We start from the raw sequence: 26,612 nt of genomic DNA, 5'->3' as shown, positions 1-26,612 counted from the left end.
TGCTCTGTCGGGGAGGGGGGAGCGTTGCTCTGTCGGGGAGGGGGAGCGTTGCTCTGTCGGGGAGGGGGGAGAGTTGCTCTGTCGGGGAGGGGGGAGCGTTGCTCTGTCGGGGAGGGGGGAGAGTTGCTCTGTCGGGGAGGGGGGAGCGTTGCTCTGTCGGGGAGGGGGGAGCGTTGCTCTGTCGAGCAGGGGTAGCGTTGCTCTGTCGAGGAGGGGGGAGAGTTGAAAAAATGAAATGAAAAATGAAAATGAAAATCTCTTAATGTCACGAGTCGGCTTCAATGAAGTTACTGTGAAAATCCCCTAGTCGCCACATTCCGGCGCCTGTTCGGGGAGGCTGGTACGGGAATCGAACCGTGCTGCTGGCCTGCCTTGGTCTGCTGTAAAAGCCAGCGATTTAGCCCAGTGAGCTAAACCAGCCCCTAAACCAGCTCTGTCGGGGAGGGGGGAGAGTTTCTCTGTCGGGGAGGGGGGAGGGGAGAGCGTGGCTCTGTCGGGGAGGGGGTTGCATTGCTCTGTCTAGCTGGGGGGAGAGTTGCTCTGTGGGGGAGGGGGGAGCGCTCTGTCGGGGAGGGGGGAGAGTTGCTCTGTGGGGGAGGGGGGAGAGTTGCTCTGTCGGGGAGGGGGAGCGTTGCTCTGTCGGGGAGGGGGGAGCGTTGCTCTGTCGAGGAGGGGGAGCGTTGCTCTGTCGGGGAGGGGGGAGCGTTGCTCTGTCGAGGAGGGGGAGCGTTGCTCTGTTCTGGTTTCTGTGGACTCACTGACCGTCCACTCAGTTTGGGGTAAACGACTGCAAGAATTGCAGTGGGTGTTCAGCCTGGCATTGTGGTTATTATTTCCCCCTCTGCCAACGTCCCTAACAGTGCGATCTGCTCATTGTACAATGCTGAATGTTAGCAGCGGGCTGCATTATACAGTTCCTTCTTTGCAGCCCTGGCCAAGTTCCTGAAGCATTTTATTGGTCTGATTGCTGGAAAGGTGCTGTGGAATGTGTGAGCTGTCTGTTCCTTACTTTCAAATAACATGGATCTGGTGGGTCAATGTGCGTCCGCTTCAAAGTCTCAAATGGTGTGTATTTCGTGTTATGTGAAGCTGCAACTTAACAGGGGACTTGGAGCAGTGCCCACTCTCTGTTCAGTCTGAAGATTCACGTGACTGTCCAAGAGTGTGGGGGGGGATTTGGGGAGATGTCACCTGATGGGAATACTGCCCCATCGGAGTTCTGCACTGAAAATGTACCGGTGCCATCTGAGATCCAGGAGAAACTAAATCAACACTTTCTGCTTTCCTCGAAGAATGTCCAGTCACTCACAACTCCGTGATGATGGATAAAAATAAAAGAGCAACCTTTTGACACAGGGTATTTTGAGTGTGCTACAAGGACAGTGTCGGCTACATTTAAAAACACTTTGATAAATGTCAGTCAGTAACCTCTGCTCCTGTGTCCCTGATTGGCCAGAAGTGGTTGCTCAACACGCTGAAAATAGTACAACTCGTGTGGGACAGCAGGAAGGCAGCAAATGTTTTGGGTGTTGAAAGTGAGTGAATATATCGAGGCTCCTGGACAGCAGGCGGGGAGCACAAGATTTTCACTTCCCACTCGTAGCCACAAAGCAGGAGGAAGGCTGCTGAAATTCGAACTACCAACTTGGCCCCGCATAGTAAGTACCTGATGGGTGGCTTTTCCAAGATCCCTGATCTGTGGGAATAGCGGTGGCCTCTGCCACCAGCTGGTTTCAGCATTAGGGTTGTCCGAACCGGTCGTGTATATCTCATTGATAATGGCCCAGCGTCAACTAATCCCCAATCTGAGTGTTGTCTTGCGATAGAAAACAGAGACTGTGTTTACAGCCAGTTAGGTATTTTTGAAGTGTGGCCACTGTTATAATGTCTGGGAGACTGCAGCTGATTTTTACACAGCAAGCTCCCACACGCAGCAACCTCATGATGATCAGCGAATCTGTTTGCTGATTAAGGGATAAATATTGGCCAAGGCACTGCAGATAATTCCCGTCCACTCCATAACGGTGCCCCGCAATGCTCTATCACCCAAGCTGGCTGTTGGGGTCTTGGATCAACGTCACATTAGAAAGCACCTGCAAAGGTGCAGCACTCCCGCAGTACCACAGCACCTCCGCACTAGCGCAGTAACCCCGGCGATCCGCAGGACCCCCGCAGTACCACAGCACCTCCGCACTAGCGCAGTAACCCCGGCGGTACCACAGTACCCCGACGATACGCAGCACATCCGCAGTTTCGCAGCATTCCCGCAGTGTCGCAGCACTCCCGCAGTATCGCAGCACTCTCGCAGCACCTCTGCACTAGTGCAGCAACCCCGGCGTTACCGCAGACCCCCGCGGTAACGCAGTACCCCAGCGATCCACAGCATTCCCGCAGTGCCGCAGCACTCCCGCAGTACCTCAGAACCTCTGCACTAGCGCAGCAACCCCGGCGGTACCGCAGACTCCCGCGGTAACGCAGTACCCCGGCGATCTGCAGCACTCCCGCAGTACTGCAGCATTCCCACAGTGTCGCAGCACTCCCGCAGTGCCGCAGCACACCCGCAGTGCCGCAGCACCCCTGCAGTACTGCAGCAGTACCGCAGCACTCCAGCAATGCCGCAGCACTCTCGCAGCGCCGCAGCACTCCAGCATTACCGCAGCAGTGCTGCAGCACTCCCGCAGTACCGCAGCACTCTCGCAGTACCGCAGCACTCTCGCAGCGCCGCAGCACTCCAGCATTACCGCAGTACTGCAACATTCCAGCAGTGCCGCAGCGCTCCCTAAGTGCCGCAGCACTCAGGCAGTGCCGCAGCACTCCAGCAGTACCGCAGCACTCTCGCAGCACCGCAGCACTCCAGCAGTACCGCAGCACTCTCGCAGCACCGCAGCACTCCAGCAGTACCGCAGCACTCCCACAGTACTGCAGCATTCCAGCAGTACCGCAGCACTCCAGCAGTACTGCAGCATTCCAGCAGTGCCGCAGCACTCCTTAAGTGCCGCAGCACTCAGGCAGTGCCGCAGCACTCCCTAAGTGCCGCAGCACCCCCGCAGTGCCGCAGCAATCCAGCAGTACTGCAGCATCCCTGCAGTACGCACCCCCGCAGTGCTGCAGCAAATGAGCAGTACCGCAACACCCCGGCGGTACCGCAGCACCCCCGCCTGACCGAGGTCTACAGGATTATGAGGGGCATGGATAGAGTGGATGGGCAGGCACTCTTTCCCAGGGTGGAGGGGTCAGTCACCAGGGGGCATAGGTTTAAGGTCCATGGGGCAAAGTTTAGAGGAGATGTGCGAGGCAGGGTTTCCACACAGAGGGTGGTGAGTGCCTGGAACGTGTTGCCAGGGCAGGCTGTGGAAACGGATACATTAACGGCGTTCAAAAGGCATCTTGACAAACACATGGATAGGATGGGTATAGAGGGATACAGCACGAGGAAGGGCTGAGGGTTTGGGCCAAAGTTGGTGTCATGATCGGTACAGGCTTGGAGGGCCGAAGGGCCTGTTCCTGTGCTGTATTGTTCTTTGTGATCACAGGGGATTGGAGGTGGAGTACTAAATTGGATTGAGGATTGGCTGACTAACAGAAAGCAGAGGGTCAGGATAAATGGGTCCTTCTCTGGCTGGTGAATTGTAACCAGCGGGGGTGCCGCAGGGGTCAGTCCTCGGACCTCAACTGTTTACAATCCATATAAATGATCTGCAAGCAGGAACAGAGTGTAACATAGCAACATTTGCGGAGAATACTAAAACAGGTGAGAAAGCAGGCAGCAAAGAGGAGATACAGATTTTACAGGCGGATATCGATAGGCTAGGAGATTGGGCCAAAGTTTGGCAGATGGAGTTTAATGTGGATAAATGCCGAAAAAATAGAAAGGCAAATTATTATCCAAATGGAAAGAAGATTCAGAATGCGTCTGGACAGAGAGATGTGGGTGTCTTTTTCCATGAATCACCGACAGCAGGTACAGCATGTCATTAAAAAGGCAAATGGAATATTGGCGTTTATTGCAGAAGGACTGGAGTATAAAATTGGAGAGGTGTTGTTGCAATTGTATAGGGTGTTGGTGAGACCACATCTGGAGTATTGTGTCCAGTTTTGGTCTCCTTATTTGAGGAAGGATGTGGTGGGATTGGAGGCAGTTTAGAGGAGGTTTACCAGATTGATTCCGGGGAGGAAGGGGTTGACATATGAGGAGAGATTGAACAGTTTGGATTTATACTCGCTGGAGTTTAGAAGGATCGAGGTGTATAAAATACTAAAGGGTATTAATGAAGTAAACATAGACCAAACCCTTGTGGGACAATCTGCAACCAGAGCTCACATGAGAGGCGGTAGATTTAAAACTGAGATGAGGAGGAACAACTTGGGAGCGGCACGGTAACACAGTGGTTAGCATTGTGGCTTTACAGCTCCAGGGTCCCAGGTTCGATTCCCGGCTTGGGTCACTGTCTGTGCGGAGTCTGCACGTCCTCCCCGTGTGTGCGTGGGTTTCCTCCGGGTGCTCCGGTTTCCTCCCACAGTCCAAAGATGTGCAGGTTAGGTGGATTGGCCGTGATAAATTGCCCTTGGTGTCCACAAAAGGTTAGGAGGGGTTACTGGGTTACAGGGATAGGGGGAAGTGAGGGCTTAAGTGGATCAGTGCAGACTCGATGGGCCGAATGGCCTCCTTCTGCACTGTATGTTCTGTGTTCTATACTTCTCACAGAGGATGGTGAATTTGTGGAACTTTGCTGCCCCACAGTGAGGTGGAATCTGGATCATTGAATTGTTTCAAGAAGGAAATAGATATATTTCTGATTTTAAAAAACGGGTTAAAGGGATATGGGCAACAGGCAGGGAGATGGACTTGAGGCCAGGAAGAGATCAGCCACGATCTGATCAAATAGCGAAGCTGGCTCGAAGGGCTGAATGGCCGACTTCTCCTACTTCCTATGTTCACCATCCTTGACCTTGTGAAGGCAAGCTTCCCAGTGGGGAGGTCATCATCCACAGGATGGATGACAAACTTTGCTACCGTAACTGCTGAAATCCAAGGTAAAAGCGGCACTGACATCATTCGGGGAACTTCAGGATGTGGATAACATCGCCAACCACAGTCACTACCAGGGCAATGTGGATAACATCGCCAACCACAGTCACTCCCAGGACAATGTGGATAACATCGCCAACCACAGTCACTCCCAGGGCAATGTGGATAACATCGCCAACCACAGTCACTCCCAGGACAATGTGGATAACATCGCCAACCACAGTCACTCCCAGGGCAATGTGGATAACATCACCAACCACAGTCACTCCCAGGACAATGTGGATAACATCACCAACCACAGTCACTCCCAGGACAATGTGGATAACATCGCCAACCACAGTCACTCCCAGGGCAATGTGGATAACATCACCAACCACAGTCACTCCCAGGACAATGTGGATAACATCGCCAACCACAGTCACTCCCAGGGCAATGTGGATAACATCACCAACCACAGTCACTCCGAGGACAATGTGGATAACATCGCCAACCACAGTCACTCCCAGGGCAATGTGGATAACATCACCAACCACAGTCACTCCCAGGACAATGTGGATAACATCACCAACCACAGTCACTCCCAGGGCAATGTGGATAACATCGCCAACCACAGTCACTCCCAGGGCAATGTGGATAACATCGCCAACCACAGTGACTCCCAGGGCAATGTGGATAACATCGCCAACCACAGTCACTCCCAGGGCAATGTGGATAACATCACCAACCACAGTCACTCCCAGGGCAATGTGGATAACATCGCCAACCACAGTCACTCCCAGGACAATGTGGATAACATCGCCAACCGCAGTCACTCCCAGGACAATGTGGATAACATCGCCAACCGCAGTCACTCCCAGGGCAATGTGGATAACATCGCCAACCACAGTCACTCCCAGGGCAATGTGGATAACATCGCCAACCACAGTCACTCCAGGGACAATGTGGATAACATCACCAACCACAGTCACTCCCAGGACAATGTGGATAACATCGCCAACCACAGTCACTCCCAGGGCAATGTGGATAACATCACCAACCACAGTCACTCCCAAGACAATGTGGATAACATCGCCAACCACAGTCACTCCCAGGACAATGCGGATAACATCGCCAACCACAGTCACTCCCCAGGGCAATGTGGATAACATCGCCAACCACAGTCACTCCCAGGACAATGTGGATAACACTCACCAACCACAGTCACTCCCAGGGCAATTGTGGATAACATCGCCAACCACAGTCACTCCCAGGACAATGTGGATAACATCGCCAACCACAGTCACTCCCAGGGCAATGTGGATAACATCGCCAACCACAGTCACTCCCAGGGCAATGTGGATAACATCGCCAACCACAGTCACTCCCAGGGCAATGTGGATAACATCGCCAACCACAGTCACTCCCAGGGCAATGTGGATAACATCGCCAACCACAGTCACTCCCAGGGCAATGTGGATAACATCGCCAACCACAGTCACTCCCAGGGCAATGTGGATAACATCGCCAACCACAGTCACTCCCAGGGCAATGTGGATAACATCACCAACCACAGTCACTCCCAGGACAATGCGGATAACATCGCCAACCACAGTCACTCCCAGGCAATGTGGATAACACGCCAACCACAGTCACTCCCAGGGCAATGTGGATAACATCGCCAACCACAGTCACTCCCAGGGCAATGTGGATAACATCACCAACCACAGTCACTCCCAGGACCAATGCGGGATAACATCGCCAATCACAGTCAATCCCAGGGCAATGTGGTAAACATCGCCAACCCAGTCACTCCCAGGGCAATGCGGATAACATCACCAATCACAGTCACTCCCAGGGCAGATGTGGATAACATCACCACCACAGTCACCCTGAGGACAATCTCCAACTCATGCCTTGACACCTTCGCAAAAGTATACCAACAAATCGGTCTCGGCCCTCAATTCAAGAGAGCCTCAAGTCCTTAACTTCCGGCCCAGGGCAAGATCGATCTCCCCTCCGTCAACATCAAGGAGAAACGTGGAACATTTCTTTAATGACCTTTATTGTGCACAAGTAGGCTGACATTAACACTGCAATGAAGTTACTGTGAAAAGTCTCGAGTCGCCACATTCCAACGCCTATTTGGGTACACAGAGAGAGAATTCAGAATGTCCAAATTACCTAACCTGCACATCTTTGGACTGTGGTAGGAAACCGGAGCACCCGGAGGAAACCCACACAGACACAGGGAGAACGTGCAGACTCCGCACAGACAGTGACCCAAGCCGGAAACGAACCTACGACCCCTGGAGATGTGAAGCAACACATGACAATAAATCAATCCAATTAAATCCCCATAACCCTCGATTCCCTTCTGATTAAAAATCGATCTCAGTCTTGACCCAGCCTCTACAGCTCTCTGCGGTAAAGAAATCCACACATTCACCACTCTCCGAGAGATGGAATCCCTCCCCACTTTGCTACCGTGCAGCCACCTCTCATCCCTGGCTGACAGTGATGAGGAGATCCAACATTGTATCCGATCGCGGGCGCCTCCTTCCGCGACGTCTGTGCTGACCCCACAATCCTTGTGTGCAAGGCAGTCATCCTCCCAACTCGACATGGCTCAGAAACGTGGGCTCTGGACAAACACCAGTTGGGCAAAAACTTGGCAAGTGGAATATAATGTCGGAAAAGGCGAAGTTGTGCAGAATAAAGGAGCTGAATGTAATTTAAATGGCGAGGGACTGCAGGAAGCTGCAGCACAGGGGGATGTGGGGTTCCTCGTGCATAAATCACACAAAGCTAACATGTAAATTCAGCAGGAGATTGGAAGGCAAATGGAATGTTGGTCTTTATTTGATAGGAAATGGAGTATAAAAGGAGGGAAGCACTGCTAAAACTTTACATTCCACAGTCGGGCCCCAGCTGGAATACCGGGGACAGTTTCGTTCCCGTTATCGAAGGAAGGATGCACTGTCATTGGAGGCCGTCCAGAGAAGGTTCACCAGGTTGATCCCGGGGATGGAGGGATTCTCTTGTGGATTGGATTGGATTTGTTTATTGTCACGTGTACCGAGATACAGTGAAAAGTATTTTTCTGCGAGCAGCTCAACAGATCATTAAGTACATGGAAGAAAAGGGAATTAAACAGAATTCAAGAAAAGACAAGAAAATACATGAGAATACATAATAGGGCAACACAATATATACAATGTAACTACATAAGCATTGGCATCGGTTGAAGCATACAGGGTGTAGTGATAATGAGGTCAGTCAATAAGAGGGTCATTTAGGAGTCTGGTGACAGTGGGGAAGAAGCTGTTTTTGAGTCTGTTCGTGCGTGTTCTCACACTTCTGTATCTCCTGCCCGATGGAAGAAGTTGGAAAAGTGAGTAAGCCGGGTGGGAGGGATCCTTGATTATGCTGCCCGCTTTCCCCCGGCAGCGGGAGGTGTAGATGGAGTCAATGGATGGGAGGCAGGTTCGTGTGATGGACTGGGCGATAGTCACGACTCTCTGAAGTTTCTTGCGGTCCTGGGCAAGCAGTTGCCATACCAGGCTGTGATGCAGCCAGATAGGATGCTTTCTATGGTGCATCTGTTAAAAGTTGGTAAGGGTTAATGTGGACATGCCGAATTTCCTTAGTTTCCTGAGGAAGTATAGGCGCTGTTGTGCTTTCTTGGTGATATTCTTGGTGAGGACAGGTCGAGTAGGTTGGGTCTGTGCTCATTGGAGTTTAGAAGGATGAGAGGCCACCTTATTGAGACATATCGGATTCTCAGGGGGCTTGACAGGCTCGATGCTGAGTGATTGTCTCCCCTTGTGGCAGAGTCTCTGACCAGAGGGCACAATCCCAGAGTAAGGGGATCACCCAATTCAGACAGAGATGAGGAGCGATTCCATCTCTCTGAGGGTGGTGAATGTGTGGGATTCTTTACCGCAGAGAGCTGTAGAGGCCTGGGTCACGACTGAGATCGATTTTTAATCAGAGGGAATCGAGGGTTATGGGGATTGAATTGGATTGATTTGTTGTCATGTGTACTGAGGCACAGTGGAAAGTATTGTTCTGCGTGCAGCTCATGAAAATAAAGTACATAATCGGACATACATAAAATACACAGTGTAAATACACAGACACAGGTATTGGGTGAAGCATACGGAGTGTAGTACTGCTCAGATGTGTGAAGAGATCAGGTCAGTCCAGAAAAGGGTCATTTAGGAGTCTGGTAACAGCGGGGAAGAAGCTGTTTTTGAATCTGTTGGTGCGTGTTCTCAGACTTTTGTATCTCCTGCCCGATGGAAGAAGTTGGAAGAGTGAATAAGCCGGGTGGGAGGGATCTTTGATTATGCTGCCCGCTTTCCCCCGGCAGCGGGAGGTGTAGATGGAGCCCATGGATGGGAGGCGGGGTCGGGGTGATAAGATGGGAGGGTGGAGTTGAGCATCATATCCGATCAAATCAGCCATGATCTCATTGAATGCCAGGGCAGACTCGATGGGCCGAGTGGCCTCCTTCTGTTCCGATGTCTTCTGGTGGTAGTACAGATTCCCCAGTGTCTCTACATTTAAATTTGCTCCTTTTCTGTTTGCGCTGCCAAATTGACCAACTTCACACTTTCCCTTGATCTCCATCTGCCAGATTGCTATCCACTCACTCAACCTGTCCACGTCCCTTTGCAGATCCTTTGTTTCTTGCTCACAGCTTCTTATCGGCCTACCTTGGTCTCTTCAGCAAATGTGGCTGCAGTACTGACTGTCCCTTCATTCAAGTCTTTATTACAGAAGATTGTGAATGGAAACTGAGCTGCTTACACTGTTGCCGTCTGCTTGGACCTTTCCAAAACCGAGGGAAGGTTACAGCCAATGCAAGTGTCCAGTGTCCCTCTGTTCCCATCTCCCTCTCTGTGGTTTCAACAGAACGAGACACTGGAATGAATTTTAAGAAAAAATACTGATGATGCTGGAACCCAGAAAATAAAAATGGGAAAAGCTGAAATGGCTCACACCTGTGGAAATACTGCCTGCTCATTTATTTCCACAAGAAAGAATGAGATGTCCCTCGTGTAGCCGGAGGCACATGTGTTCTTTCGAAGCTGCTATTGACTGACAGAAACATGAGTTTGTGAATTGAACCCAGTTCCCTGGGAAGTCATCAGGTTGTCGTGCACACCCATCTGCTTCTCTAATGTCCTTTAGGGAAGGAAATCTGCCGTCTTGGGATCATGTCCACAGATCTCTGAAAGTTGCCACTCGAGTGGATAGAGCCGTGAAGAAGGCCTACAGTGTGTTAGCGTTTATTAACGGGGGCTTGAGTTTAAGAGCCGCGGGGTTATGCTGCAACTATACATGACCCTGGTGAGACCACATTTGGAGTATTGTGAGCAGTTCTGGTCACCTCACTATAGGAAGGATGTGGAAGCATTGGAAAGGGTGCAAAGGAGATTTACCAGGATGCTGCCTGGTTTGGAGGGTAGGTCTTATGAGGAAAGATTGAGGGAGCTAGGGCTTTTCTCTTTGGAGCGGAGGAGAATGAGAGGCGACTTAATAGAGGTTTGTAAGGTGATGAGGGGGATAGATAGAGTGGACGTTCAGAGACTATTTCCTCGGGTGGATGTAGCTGTTACAAGGGGGCATAACTATAAGGTTCAGGGTGGGAGATATAGGAGGGATGTCCGAGGTAGGTTCTTTACTCAGAAAGTGGTTAGGGTGTGGAATGGACTGCCTGCTGTGATAGTGGAGTCGGACACTTTAGGAACTTTCAAGCGGTTATTGGATAGGCACATGGAGCACACCAGAATGACAGGGAGTGGGATAGCTTGATCTTGGTTTCGGACAGTGCTCGGCACAACATCGAGGGCCGAAGGGCCTGTTCTGTGCTGTACTGTTCTATCTTCTATGTCCTTACCCGGTCTGGCCCACATGTGACTCCAGACCCACAGCAGTTTGGCTGTGAACTGCCCTGTGAAATGGCTGAGTTAGACCCAGGGGTAATTAGGGAAGGGAAATACATGCCCATATCGCCTGAATGAACCCCCCCCCCCTCCGCTGCAACCAATCCTAATTCTCGCAGCTTACTGCCTCTGTAGCTGTCTCTCTGTGAAAGTGAGGGAGATGTGGTGTTCTGTGCAATTCAGGAGTGTTGAGGCAAGGGTTGAAGCTGTAGCTGAGGTTAGTGTAGGTTAGTTGGAACTCCGTATGAGGGTGCTGATGGAGTAGCGACAGTCTCGGTTGGAGCCAGCGAGCCCTGGGAGTAGGCAGGAGTCGGGGAGCCGCGTGTGGGATCTGGAGGAGTAACTTGTGTTCATTGTCTCCCTCCAGCTGCGACTGGGATGAGCTGTGCCTGAGCGTGTGGTGCAGCCTGGCTGGGATGGTGCTGCTGAGGAGACTGGCGCCCAACTGAAGGGAATGTTGCGGTGGGCAGTGCATTTGGAAGGAGGTCCTCGGAGAGTGAACCACGCTGCTGTGGCCGTCGGACATAAAGTCTACTCCTTTGGTGGATATTGTTCTGGGGAGGATTATGAGACCCTTCGACAGATCGACGTGCACATTTTCAATGCAGGTAAGTACGAAAGGGTCATTTTCGGAGTGGCGACGGCCTGTCATTCTGCCCCCTTCACCAATTTTGATCCTGCTGAACGTCCCTGGGCCTCTGCCAGTCCTGGTCTGGAGCTGGACACCAGATGTGGAAGTAGCCACCTCGCCGGGCTCCCGCGTTCTGCTGACAGCATCAGCCGTTTCACGTCCTGTTTGACCCTGTCTCAGTTCACACTAACAATGTGGTCATGCTAATTAACAGGTTACCATTCTCCTTTCTGGATGGGTACTTGAGATTATCCAGGGATGTTTTAATATTCCCAATTACGTTTCACATTTTCCTCTTAGACCACGCAATGTGATTTCCCAGCCAGGAGAAAGTGCTACAGCCTATTTTTAGAGCACATTTTGAGTAAATGACTGGCAGATGCAGTATAATTTGGATAAATGTGAGGTTATCCACTTTGGTAGCAAAGTCAAGAAGGCAGACTATTATCTGAATGGCCATAAATTAGGAGAGGGGAGTGTGCAGCGGGACCTGGGTGTCCTCGTGCACCAGTCGCTGAAGGTAAGCATGCAGGTACAGCAGGCGGTAAAGAAGGCTAATAGTATGTTGGCCTTCATAGCGAGAGGATTCGAGTATAGAAGCAGGAATGTGTTGCTGCAATTATACAGGGCCTTGGTGAGGCCACATCTGGATTGGATTTGGATTTTCTTTATTGTCACGTGTACCAAGGTACAGTGAAAAGTATTTTTCTGCGAGCAGCTCAACAGGTCATTAAGTACATGAAAAGAGAGGCAGTACGGTGGCGCTGTGTTTAGCACTGCTGCCTCACGGCGCTGCGGACCCAGGTTCGATCCCGGCTCTGGGTTACTGTTTGTGTGGAGTTTGCACATTCTCCCCGTGTTTGCTTGGGTTTCGCCCCCACAGCCCAAAGATGTGCAGATAGATGGATTGGCCACGCTAAATTGCCCCTTAATTGGGGGAAAGAAATTGGGTACTCTAAATTTATTCATAAAAAAGTACATGAAAAGAAAAGGAAATAAAAGAAAATACATAATAGGGCAACACAAGGAACTCAATGTAACTACATAACACCAGCATCGGATGAAGCAGACAGGGGTGTAGTGTTAATGAGGACAGTCCATAAAAGGGTCATTTAGGAGTCTGGTGACAGTGGGAAGAAGCTGTTTTTGAGTCTGTTCGTGCGTGTTCTCAGACTTCTGTATCTCCTGCCCGATGGAAGAAGTTGGAAAAGTGAGTAAGCCGGGTGGGAGGGATCCTTGATTATGCTGCCTGCTTTCCCCCGGCAGCGGGAGGTGTAGATGGAGTCCATGGATGGGAGGCAGGTTTGTGTGATGGACTGGGCGATATTCACGACTCTCTGAAGTTTCTTGCGGTCCTGGGCCGAGCAGTTGCCATACCAGGCTGTGATGCAGCCAGATAGGATGGAATATTGTGTGCAGTTTTGTTCTCCTTTTCTGAGGAAGGATTTTCTAGCTATAGAGGGAGTGCAGCGAAGGTTTACCAGGCTGATTCCTGGGATGGTGGGACTGACGTACGAGGAGAGATTGAGTCGGTTAGGATTGTATTTGCTGGAGTTCAGAAGAATGAGGGGAGATCTCAAAGAAACCTATAAAATTCTAACAGGACTGGGACAGGGTAGATGCAGGAAGGATGTTCCCGATGGTGGGTGTGTCCAGAACCAGGGCTCACAGTCTGAGGATACGGGGTAGGCCATTTCGGACAGAGATACGGAGACATTTCTTCACCCAGAGAGTGGTCGGCCTGTGGAATTCATTACCACAGGATGTAGTTGAGCCCAAAACATTGTATGTTTTTAAGAAACATTTAGGACGAAGGGGATCGCTGTTACCAGACTCCTAAATGACCCTCTTATGGACTGACCTGATTAACACTACACCCTGTATGCTTCATCTGATGCCGGTGCTTATGTAGTTACATTGTATATCTTGTGTTGCCCTATTATGTATTTTCTTTTCATATACTGAATGATCTGTTGAGCTCCTCGCAGAAAAATATTTTTCACTGTGCCTCGGTACACGTGACAATAAACAAATCTAAATCCAAAGGATATGGTGGGAGGGGGGAGTGGGATTAGGCTATTGAGTTGGATGATCAGCCATGATCATAATGAATGGCGGAGCAGCCTCGAGGGGCCGAATGGCCTCCTCCTGCTCCTATTTTCTATGTTTCTCGCTCCTTCCTCATTTGAGTGGAGCATAGAACATTACAGCGCAGTACGGGCCCTTCGGCCCTCGATGTGAAACCATCTGAAGCCTATCTGACCTACACTATTCCATTTTCATCCATATGTCTATCCAGTGACCACTTAAATGCCCTTAAAGTTGGCGAGTCTACTACTGTTGCAGGCAGGGCGTTCCACACCCCTACTACTCTCTGAGTAAAGAAACTGCCTCTGACATCTGTCCTATATCTACCACCCCTCAATTTAAAGCTGTGTCCCCTCCTGTTGGTCATCACCATCCGAGGAAAGAGACTCTCACTGTCCACCCTATCTAACCCTCTGACTATCTTATATGTCTCTATTAAGTCACCTCTCAGCCTTCTCCTCTCTAACGAAAACAACCTCAAGTCCCTGAGCCTTTCCTCGTAAGACCTTCCCTCCATACCAGGCAACATCCTAGTAAATCTCCTCTGAACCCTTTCCAAAGCTTCCACATCCTTCCTATAATGTGGTGACCAGAACTGCACACAGTACTCCAGGTGTGGCCGCACCAGAGTTATGTACAGCTGCAGCATGACCTTGTGGCTCAGAAACTCAATCCCCCTACTGATAAAGGCTAGCACACCATATGCCTTCTTAACAGCCCTATTAATCTGGGTGGCAACATTCAGGGAATTATGTACCTGAATGCCGAGATCTCTCTGTTCATCTACACTACCAAGAATCTTGCCATTAGCCCAGTACTCTACATTCCTGTTACTCCTTCCAAAGTGAACCACCTCACACTTTTCCGCATTAAACTCCATCTGCCACCTCTCAGCCCAGCTCTGCAGCGTATCTATGTCCCTCTGTAACATCCCTCTATAACATCCTTCAGCACTATCCACAACTCCACCGACCTTTGTGTCATCTGCAAATTTACTAACCCATCCTTCTACACCCTCTTCCAGGTCATTTATAAAAATGACAAACAGCAGTGGCCCCAAAACAGATCCTTGCGGTACACCACTAGTAACTGAACTCCAGGATGAACATTTGCCATCAACCACCACCCTCTGTCTTCTTTCAGCTAGCCAATTACTGATCCAAACCGCTAAATCACCTTCAATCCCATACTTCCGTATTTTCTGCAATAGCCTACCGTGGGGAACCTTATCAAACGCCTTACTGAAATCCATATACACCACATCAACAGCTTTACCCTCATCCACCTGTTTGGTCATCTTCTCAAAAAACTCAATAAGGTTTGTGAGGCATGACCTACCCTTCACAAAACCGTGTTGACTATCGCTAATCAACTTGTTCTTTTCAAGATGATTATAACCTCTATATCTCTTATAACCTTTTCCAACATTTTACCCACAACTGAAGTAAGGCTCACAGGTCTATAATTACCAGGGTTGTCTCTACTCCCCTTCTTGGAACAAGGGGACAACATTTGCTATCCTCCAGTCTTCCGGCACTATTCCTGTCGACAAAGACGACATAAAGATCAAGGACAAAGGCTCTGCAATCTCCTCCCTGGCTTCCCAGAGAATCCTAGGATAAATCCCATCTGGCCCAGGGCATCGTGAGGAGGACTGCTCAGTGACAGATGCTGCTGTCCAAAGACACCTCTGTCCCAATGCAGGTGTCTAACCATCTCTGGCTACAGACTCCCAGGTTCACAGCCTGTCCCCATCACCAGTTCTCCATCACCACAGGATTTGGCAGATGCGCACTGGTAAAAGCCTGCGTGTGCCGTTCCTACGGGGGGGAATCTTGGGGAGCTGTCGTCGTCCACGCAATCTTCAGGCTTTGGTGAAATGTCGAGCCACGATGACAGGGAGCAACATGGTCGCTTCAGCCTTCTTCCACCTTGGCAGCCAGCGGGACGCAGTCTTTGTCTGTTCTGCTGTTGAGGACTTCTTGGCTGTGCTTTGTCTGGCACATCTCGCTGACCTTCCTGCCGTGGGAGGTCCTACCAGGACCATGGACCACCCGATGGCATTGCTCAAGGACGCGGAGCGCACAAACCTCTCCGTCATGTCAAGGTTGCGATAGATGATGGTATGGGCACACCCTGGAGATCACATTCGTTTTCCCGGTGGTGATAGTCAAACCCCTTACAAAGTGTGAGTCTGACTCCTGGCTGTGTTCCTCAGCTTGGAGCACTGCTCTGGCACTGTCAGTGGAGAACATTTCCCTGGTGAGGACTTGCCACACTTTTCCCTCTGACCTCAGGCAGGCAACGTGGAACAGTTTTGCAACAGTTCTAGTTTGTAAATAAACAGCCTCTGTCAATGACCTGAAGGCAGATGACAACAGCAAAGAGAAGGGTGTGCCAAAGATCCTCGATGCCAGAATACACCCCTGTTTGCAAATCTCAAACTTCCAATATTGGCCACTCGTGCACTGGGCTAAATCGCTGGCTTTTCAAGCAGGCCAGCAGTACGGTTCAATTCCCGTACCAGCCTCCCCGAACAGGCACCAGAATGTGGCGACTAGGGGCTTTTCACAGTAACTTCGTTTGAAGCCTACTTGTGACAATAAGCGGTTTTCATTTCATTTTTTCATTTTATAGCTTTTATAAGAAATTTACAATACCCAATTATTATTTTTTCCAATTAAAGGGCAATTTAGCGTGGCCAATCCACCTACCCTGCACATCTTTGGGTTGTGGGGGCGAAACCCACGCAGACATGGGGAGAATGTGCAAACTCCACACGGACAGTGACCCGGGGCCAGGATCGAACCTGGAACCTCAGCACCGTAGGCAGAGTGCTAACCACTGCCTCATAGCTGACTGATAGTCTAACCCATCATGAGGGCAGCACAGTGGTTAGCACAGTTGCTTCACGGCTCCAGGGTCCCAGGTTTGATTCCCGGCTTGGGTCACTGTCTGTGTGGAGTCTGCACGTTCTCCCAATGTCTGTGTGGGTTTCCTCCGGGTGCTCCGGTTTCCTCCCACAGTCCAAAGATGTGCAGGTTGGGTAGATTGGCAGTGCTAAATTACCCTTAGTGTCCAAAAAGGTTAGGTGGGGTTACAGGGATAGGGTGGAGGCGTGGGCTTAAGTGGGGTGCTCTTTCCAAGGGCCGATGCAGACTCAATGGGCCGAATGGCCTCCTTCTGTACTGTAAATGCTATGATAAATTTTATGATGTAATTGAAAGAGGCAGTTACATTGACTGTCCACTGAAGCTGCTCAGCTTTCCCCATCGGTGCAAATATAGACGACTCTGTGACATGGTCGAATGCCTTGATGGTCTCCTTTGACCCAGACGCTGGTAGCCGCCAGGCTCAGCAGATCATGCCAATTCTAGACTGATAGCACATTGAGCTCTGGGGGTGGATGGGTTCAGCACGCTCTGCAGTCTGACCAGGACAGATGCTTTTCCTGCAGGGTGATGTCTCGATAGTCGTTGCATTTGCTGCAGCCCCCCCTTGTTTTTGTACAGGATCGCCATCTTTCCATTGCACACATCCTGGGGCTCCAGCCTCCCTCCAGTAGAGACACACCTTTGTACAGATGCTGCAGGAATTCTGCTTTCCACTGTTTGATGTGGTCAGGCAGTGTGGCACTCACACCTGGAGCTTTGCCCTTGGCAATATCTCTTTCAGTGTGGGTTCAAGCTCTGCCAAGACAGGTGGGTTTTGGAGAGAGTCTAGCGCCTCGGTGAGTCTTCTCCTCAACACCAATCACCCATTTATTAGCGTTTTAATTAGAATTTTTCCATTTTACAAATAATGCAACAAATCCTCAGGATTGGAACAGCACGGCATCAGTGCCTCAGGAGAACAATAAAACAGCTTAATCATCAAACCTGGCAGCTCCGTATGTACCAATGGATACACTAGAGAATGAGGGAGAAGGGGGTAAGGCCATGAAAACATGGTAAGATGACGCACCTTTGCACGTAGCGAGTGCTCGCTCTGCCCACGGGAGTAGAGGATAAGACCGTCGCACCGTGTTTGGCTGAGCACGAGAAACATACCAGAGGCACTAATAGCACAATCTGATGTCACAATCTCGGATATCAGACCTGTCTGTACCTTCAACGATTCTTTAACCCCAAAATAACAGAGAGAAAGCTCCAGGAAAAATTCACTAAGCCATTAGTTGGGAGAGGATATTTTACTTCGAAGCAGAAGACGCAACACATTGCCAAAATCCAGCACAGTACAGAGGACTCATCATTCCATACAGATACAGAGAGACCAGCAAATATTCATTGAGTTGGTTCAGATTATAATCAATATGGTCGGCGTTGCCCAACACACTGACAGGATGAAAAGATACTGGCAAGAGCAGATGATGATAGGATAGGCAAAGGAAAAAGCTGCTCATTCGCAACCACACTCGGCCTCCCAAGACATCCAGGCCACGAGGGACCTCCCAAGCTACGGGGAGCAACAGGATACCTCCCCCCAACATAAGACGTGTTTTGGCGTTGTACACGCCCGTATTCAGGAGGCAGTAAACCAAGGATACGCGCACCATGCGCTGACTCACAGCACAACCAACCTCACTCCTCTCCAGTCACATCAGAGGCACCACACCGACCCCATCAACGCTGGAAGATTTACACCATCCTCCACCCACCCCACCCCACCAACAAGGAGAGGAATTGTCAAGACGGCCACCAACTGGGCATCTTGGGAGGAGTAGACCCCCCCCCCCCCCCCAACACACACCCACACACACACACACACACCACAATAAGGGAAACCCCTGAGACACTATGCCAAATATCCAGGCTTGGGTTGACAAGTTACATTTACGCCACACAAGTGCCAGATAATGACACCTCCAGGAAGAGAGAATCAAACTTTCACCCTTGACATTCAATGGCATTACCATCGCTGAATCCCCACAATCAACATCCTGGGGGTTACCATTGATCAGAAACTGAACTGGACCCAGCCATATTAATACTGTGGCTACCAGGGAAGGTCAAAGGCTAGCAATCCTACAGCGAGTAACCCACCTCCTGGCCCCCTCCCCCAATGTCTGTCCACCATCTACAAGGCACAAGTCAGGAGGGGCTGGTTTAGCACAGTGGGCTAAACAGCTGGCTTGTAATGCAGAACAAGGCCAGTGCGGGATCAATTCCCGTACCGGTCTCCCCGAACAGGCGCCGGAATGTGGGGTCTAGGGGGCTTTTCACAGTAACTTCATTGAAGTCTGCTTGTGACAAGCGATTATTATTATTATTATTATTATTATTATTATTATTATTAATGGTATACTCTCCACTTGCCTGGATGAGTGCAGCTCTCACAACACTCAAGAAAGGCGACAGCAGGGCAGCATGGTGGTGCAGTGGTTATCACTGCTGCCTACGGCGCTGAGAACCCAGGTTCGATCCCGGCCCCGGGTCACTGTCTGTGTGGAGTTTGCACATTCTCCCTGTATGGGTTTCACCCCCACAACCCAAAGATGTGCAGGGTAGGTGGATTGGCCACACTAAATTGCCCCTTAATTGGAAAAAAATAATTGGGAACTCTAAATTTAAAAAATAAGAAGCTCTATACTATCCAGGGCAAAGCAGCCCCGCTTGATTGCTCCTCCTTCCACAAACATTCAAACCCTCCACCACCGATGCACAGTGGCAGCCGTGTGTACCATCTACAAGATGCACTGCAGTAACTCACCAAGGTTCCTTATACAGCACCTTCCAAACCCACGGCCACTACCATCTAGGACAAGAGCAGCAGATACCTGGGAACCCCACCACCTGGAGGTTCCCCTCCAAGTCACTCACCACCCTGACTGGGAAATATATCGGCCATTCCTTCACTGTCGCTGGGGCAACATCCTGGAACTCCCTCCCTAACAGCACAGTGGGTGTATCTGCACCTCAGAGACAACAGCGGTTCAACAACGCAGCTCACCACCGCTTTCTGAAGGGCAACTAGGGATGGGCAATAAATGCTGACTTAACCAGCGACGCTCACATCCCATGAGTGAATTTGTAAAAGATCGCAGCCAGAATCATCAATTTACCAAGTAAGGAAAGGAAACCCCTAAAAGAGAGGAACACCAGAATTATCCGAGGAATGCCAAACGATGCCTTGTGCTGTTCACCATCACCAAAAGGATATCCGAGGGCAGAACAGCGAAGTCTCATGAGAAGGAGGGCAATCTGGAACCATTTGCAGGAGGCCACTAATCTTCCGCATTTCAGAGAAATAGTCCAACGTCACTCAGACTCTCACTCAAACCCTACAACCCACAGGCGGAACCCTATCTCGGGGAGAGGGGGTGGGGGGGGGGGGGGGGGGGGGGGGGGGAGAGCAGACCAGGAGCCCTGGAACAGGGACGACTCGGGGAAGGGTAACCCACACCACCTAACAGACTCTATGGCCGACCCAGGTAGACACAGTTACTCCTGCCCTAACCTACCCAACCCAGGTAGACACAGTTACTCCTGCCCTAACCTACCCAACCCAGGTAGACACAGTTACTCCTGCCCAACCCACGTGGACACAGTTACTCCTGCCCTAACCTACCCAACCCAGGTAGACACAGTTACTCCTGCCCTAACCTGCCCAACCCACGTGGACACAGTTACTCCTGCCCTAACCTACCCAACCCAGGTAGACGCAGTTACTCCTGCCCAGCCCACGTGGACACAGTTACTCCTGCCCTAACCTACCCAACCCAGGTAGACGCAGTTACTCCTGCCCTAACCTACCCAACCCAGGTAGACACAGTTACTCCTGCCCAACCCACGTGGACACAGTTACTCCTGCCCTAACCTACCCAACCCAGGGAGACACCGTTACTCCTGCCCTAACCTGCCCATCCCACGTGGACACAGTTACTCCTGCCCTAACCTACCCAGCCCAGGTAGACACAGTTACTCCTGCCCTAACCTACCCAACCCAGGTAGACACAGTTACTCCTGCCCTAACCTACCCAGCCCAGGTAGACACAGTTACTCCTGCCCTAACCTACCCAACCCAGGTAGACACAGTTACTCCTGCCCTAACCTACCCAGCCCAGGTAGACACAGTTACTCCTGCCCGAACCTACCCAGCCCAGGTAGACACAGTTACTCCTGCCCAACCCAGGTAGACACAGTTACTCCTGCCCAGCCCAGGTAGACACAGTTACTCCTGCCCTAACCTACCCAACCCAGGGAGACACCGTTACTCCTGCCCTAACCTGCCCATCCCACGTGGACACAGTTACTCCTGCCCTAACCTACCCAGCCCAGGTAGACACAGTTACTCCTGCCCTAACCTACCCAACCCAGGTAGACACAGTTACTCCTGCCCTAACCTACCCAGCCCAGGTAGACACAGTTACTCCTGCCCTAACCTACCCAACCCAGGTAGACACAGTTACTCCTGCCCTAACCTACCCAGCCCAGGTAGACACAGTTACTCCTGCCCGAACCTACCCAGCCCAGGTAGACACAGTTACTCCTGCCCAACCCAGGTAGACACAGTTACTCCTGCCCAGCCCAGGTAGACACAGTTACTCCTGCCCTAACCTGCCCAGCCCAGGTACACACAGTTCCTGCTGCCCAACCCAGGTAGACACAGTTACTCCTGCCCAGCCCAGGTAGACACAGTTACTCCTACCCTAACCTACCCAACCCAGGTAGACACAGTTACTCCTGCCCTAACCTACCCAACCCAGGTAGACACAGTTACTCCTGCCCTAACCTGCCCAGCCCAGGTAGACACAGTTACTCCTGCCCTAACCTACCCAGCCCAGGTAGTCATAGTTACTCCTGCCCTAACCAACCCAACCCAGGTAGACACAGTTACTCCTGCCCTAACCTGCCCAGCCCAGGTAGACACTGTTACTCCTGCCCTGACCTGCCCAGCCCAGGTAGACACTGTTACTCCTGCCCTGACCTGCCCAGCCCAGGTAGACACTGTTACTCCTGCCGGAACCTGCCCAGCCCAGGGAGACACAGTTACTCCTGCCCAATCCAGGTAGACACAGTTACTCCTGCCCCAACCCTGGTAGACACAGTTACTCCTGCCCTAACCTGCCCAACCCAGGAAGACACAGTTACTCCTGCCCTAACCTGCCCAGCCCAGGTAGACACAGTTACTCCTGCCGGAACCTGCCCAGCCCACGTGGACACAGTTACTCCTGCCCGAACCTGCCCAACCCACGTGGACACAGTTACTCCTGCCCGAACCTACCCAACCCAGGTCGACACAGTTACTCCTGCCCAACCCAAGTGGACACAGTTACTCCTGCCCATCCCAGGTAGACACAGTTACTCCTGCCCTAACCTGTCCAGCCCAGGTAGACACAGTTACTCTTGCCCTAAACTACCCAACCCAGGTAGGCACAGTTATCCTGCCCAGCCCAGGTAGACACTGTTACTCCTGCCCTAACCTGCCCAACCCAGGTAGACACAGTTACTCCTGCCCAGCCCAGGTAGACACAGTTACTCCTGCCCTAACCTACCCAACCCAGGTAGACACAGTTACTCCTGCCCTAACCTGCCCAGCCCAGGTAGACACAGTTAGAACATAGAACATAGAATGATACAGCGCAGTACAGGCCCTTCGGCCCACGATGTTGCACCGACATGGGAAGTCAAAAACTAAAGGCCATCTAACCTACACTATGCCATTATCATCCATATGCTTATCCAATAAACTTTTAAATGCCCTCAATGTTGGCGAGTTCACTACTGTTGCAGGTAGGGCATTCCACGGCCTCACCACTCTTTGCGTAAATAACCTACCCTTGACGTCTGTCCTATATCTATTACCCCTCAATTTAAGGCTATGTCTCCTCGTGCTAGCCACCTCCATCCGCGGGAGAAGGCTCTCACTGTCCACCCTATCTAACCCTCTGATCATTTTGTATGCCTCTATTAAGTCACCTCTTAACCTTCTTCTCATAAGATTTTCCCTCCATACCAGGCAACATCCTGGTAAATCTCCTCTGCACCCGTTCCAAAGCTTCCACGTCCTTCCTATAATGAGGTGACCAGAACTGTACGCAATACTCCAAATGCGGCCGTACTTGAGTTTTGTACAGCTGCAACATGACCTCATGGCTCCGGAACTCAATCCCTCTACCAATAAAGGCCAACACACCATAGGCCTTCTTCACAACCCTATCAACCTGGGTGGCAACTTTCAGGGATCTATGTACATGGACACCGAGATCCCTCTGCTCATCCACACGGCTAAGAATTTTACCATTAGCCAAATATTCCGCATTCCTGTTATTCTTTCCAAAGTGAATCACCTCACACTTCTCTACATTAAACTCCATTTGCCACATCTCAGCCCAGCTCTGCAGCTTATCTATGTCCCTCTGTAACCTGCAACATCCTTCCACACTGTCTACAACTCCACCGACTTTAGTGTCGTCTGCAGATTTACTCACCCAACCTTCTGTGCCCTCCTCTAGGTCATTTATAAAAATGACAAACAGCAACGGCCCCAGAACAGATCCTTGTGGTACGCCACTCGTAACTGAACTCCATTCTGATCATTTGCCATCAAACACCACCCTCTGTCTTCTTTCAACTAGCCAATTTCTGATCCACATCTTTAAATCACCCTCAATCCCCAGCCTCCGTATTTTCTGCAATAGCCGACCGTGGGGAACCTTATCAAACGCTTTACTGAAATCCATATACACCACATCAACTGCTCTACCCTCGTCTACCTGTTCAGTCACCTTCTCAAAGAACTCGATAAGGTTTGTGAGGCATGACCTACCCTTCACAAAACCATGCTGACTATCCCTAATCATATTATTCCTATCTAGATGATTATAAATCGTATCTCTTATAATCCTCTCCAAGACTTTACCCACAACAGACGTGAGGCTCACCGGCCTATAGTTACCGGGGTTATCTCTACTCCCCTTCTTGAACAAAGGGACCACATTTGCTATCCTCCAGTCCTCTGGCACTATTCCTGTAGCCAATGATGACATAAAAATCAAAGCCAAAGGCTCAGCAATCTCTTCCCTGGCTTCCCAGAGAATCCTAGGATAAATCCCATCAGGCCCCGGGGACTTATCTATTTTCACCTTGTCCAGAATTGCCAACACTTCTTCCCTACGCACCTCAATGCCATCTATTCTAATAACCTGCGTCTCAGCATTCTCCTCCACAACATTATCTTTTTCCTGAGTGAATACTGACGAAAAGTATTAATTTAGTATCTCGCTTATCTCCTCAGCCTCCACACACAACTTCCCACCACTGTCCTTGACTGGCCCTACTCTTACCCTAGTCATTCTTTTATTCTTGACATACCTATAGAAAGCTTTTGGGTTTTCCTTGATCCTACCTGCCAAAGACTTCTCATGTCCCCTCCTTGCTCGTCTTAGCTCTCTCTTTAGATCCTTCCTCGCTTCCTTGTAACTATCAAGCGCCCCAACTGAAACTTCACGCCTCATCTTCACATAGGCCTCCTTCTTCCTCTTAACAAGAGATTCCACTTCTTTGATAAACCACAGTTCCCTCGCTCGACCCCTTCCTCCCTGCCTGACTGGTACGTACTTATCAAGAACATGCAATAGCTGTTCCTTGAACAAGCTCCACATATCCAGTGTGCCCAACCCTTGCAGCCTACTTCTCCAACCAACACATCCTAAGTCATGTCTAATGGCATCATAATTGCCCTTCCCCCAGCTATAACTCTTGCCCTGCGGGGTATACTTATCCCTTTCCATCACTAACGTAAAGGTCACCGAATTGTGGTCGCTGTTTCCAAAGTGCTCACCTACCTCCAGATCTAACACCTGGCCTGGTTCATTACCCAAAACCAAATCCAATGTGGCCTCGCCTCTTGTTGGCCTGTCAACATATTGTGTCAGGAAACCCTCCTGCACACATTGTACAAAGAACGACCCATCTAATGTACTCAAACTATATCTTTTCCAGTCAATATTTGGAAAGTTAAAGTCTCCCATAACAACTACCCTGTTACTTTCGCTCTTTTCCAGAATCATCTTCGCCATCCTTTCCTCTACATCCCTAGAACTATTAGGTGGCATATAGAAAACTCCCAACAGGGTGACCTCTCCTTTCCTGTTTCTAACCTCAGCCCATACTACCTCGGAAGAAGAGTCCCCATCTAGCATCCTTTCCGCCACCGTAATACTGTCCTTGACTAGCAGCGCCACACCTCCCCCTCTTTTTCCCCCTTCTCTGAGCTTATTAAAACACCTAAACCCTGGAACCTGCAACAACCATTCCTGTCCCTGCTCTATCCATGTCTCTGAAATGGCCACAACATCGAAGTCCCAGGTACCAACCCATGCTGCCAGTTCCCCTACCTTATTTCGTATACTCCTGGCATTGAAGTAGACACACTTCAAACCACCTACCTGAACACTGGCACCCTCCTGCGAAGTCAAATCTGTGCTCCTGACCTCTATACTCTCAATCTCCCGTACCCCAAAACTACAATCCAGGTTCCCATGCCCCTGCTGAATTAGTTTAAACCCCCCCAAAGAGCACTAACAAATCTCCCCCCCCAGGATATTGGTGCCCCTCAGGTTCAGATGTAGACCATCCTGTCTATAGAGGTCCCACCTTCCCCAGAAAGAGCCCCAGTTATCCAGAAATCTGAATCCCTCCTGCCTGCACCATCCCTGTAGCCATGTGTTTAATTGCTCTCTCTCCCTATTCCTCATCTCACTATCACGTGGCACGGGCAACAACCCAGAGATAACAACTCTGTTTGTTCTCGCTCTGAGCTTCCATCCTAGCTCCCTAAAGGCCTGCCTGACATCCTTGTCACCTTTCCTACCTATGTCGTTAGTGCCAATGTGGACTACGACTTGGGGCTGCTCCCCCTCCCCCTTAAGGACCCGGAAAACACGATCCGAGACATCACGTACCCTTGCACCTGGGAGGCAACATACCAAACGTGAGCCTCTCTCGCTCCCACAAAATCTCCTATCTGTGCCCCTGACTATTGAGTCCCCAATTACTAATGTTCTACTCCTTTCCCCCTTCCCTTCTCAGCAACAGGGACAGACTCCGTGCCAGAGTCCCGCACCCCATGGCTTACCCCTGGTAAGTCGTCCCCCCCACAAGTATCCAAAACAGTATACTTGTTACTCAGGGGAACGACCGCAGGGGGTCCCTGCACTGACTGCTTCTTCCCAGTCCCTCTTACAGTTACCCATCTATCTCCAGTCTTTGGTGTAACTACTTCCCTGAAGCTCCTATCTATGACCCCCTCTGCCTCCCAAAAGATCCGAAGTTCATCCAGCTCAAGCTCCAGGTCCCTAACACGGTTTTTGAGGAGCTGGAGTTGGGTGCACTTCCCATAACTGTCGCTTGACAACAGCCCCTCCACAAACCACCTTCAAATTAGGCTGACCGCACTGCACGTATGCAAATTTCCCCAGAACAGCTGATCAGTAGCTCTGCTCTGCTGCCCTCTGCTGGACACAGTTACTCCTGCCCTAACCTGCCCAGCCCAGGTAGACACAGTTACTCCTGCCCTAACCTGCCCAGCCCAGGTAGACACAGTTACTCCTGCCCTAACCTGCCCAGCCCAGGTAGACACAGTTACTCCTGCCCAGCCCAGGTAGACACAGTTACTCCTGCCCTAACCTACCCAGCCCAGGTAGACACAGTTACTCCTACCCAGCCCAGGTAGACACAGTTACTCCTGCCCTAACCTACCCAACCCAGGTAGACACAGTTACTCCTGCCCAACCCACGTGGACACAGTTACTCCTGCCCTAACCTACCCAACCCTGGTAGACACAGTTACTCCTGCCCTAACCTACCCAACCCAGGTAGACGCAGTTACTCCTGCCCAAACCTACCCAACCCAGGTAGACACAGTTACTCCTGCCCTAACCTACCAACCCAGGTAGACACAGTTACTCCTGCCCAACCCACGTGGACACAGT

General features: G+C 50.8%; 1 protein-coding gene across 1 annotated transcript in view; it reads left to right on the top strand.

The window, feature by feature from the left end:
• Nucleotides 1-26,612, top strand: part of klhdc3 (kelch domain containing 3) — a 225,802-nt gene that overhangs the window by 2,836 nt on the left and 196,354 nt on the right. Inside the window, exon 2 of the mRNA XM_038798866.1 lies at nucleotides 11,327-11,567. Within this exon, the coding sequence (XP_038654794.1) occupies nucleotides 11,414-11,567 (154 nt within the window). The 5' untranslated portion in view covers nucleotides 11,327-11,413. The remainder of the gene's footprint in view (nucleotides 1-11,326; nucleotides 11,568-26,612) is intronic.

The sequence above is a fragment of the Scyliorhinus canicula genome, chromosome 6 (assembly GCF_902713615.1).
Source record: "Scyliorhinus canicula chromosome 6, sScyCan1.1, whole genome shotgun sequence".
In the NCBI taxonomy this organism is placed as follows: domain Eukaryota; kingdom Metazoa; phylum Chordata; class Chondrichthyes; order Carcharhiniformes; family Scyliorhinidae; genus Scyliorhinus; species Scyliorhinus canicula.
Note: the sequence above shows the minus strand (reverse complement) of the source record. Positions and strands in the feature narration are given on the sequence as shown.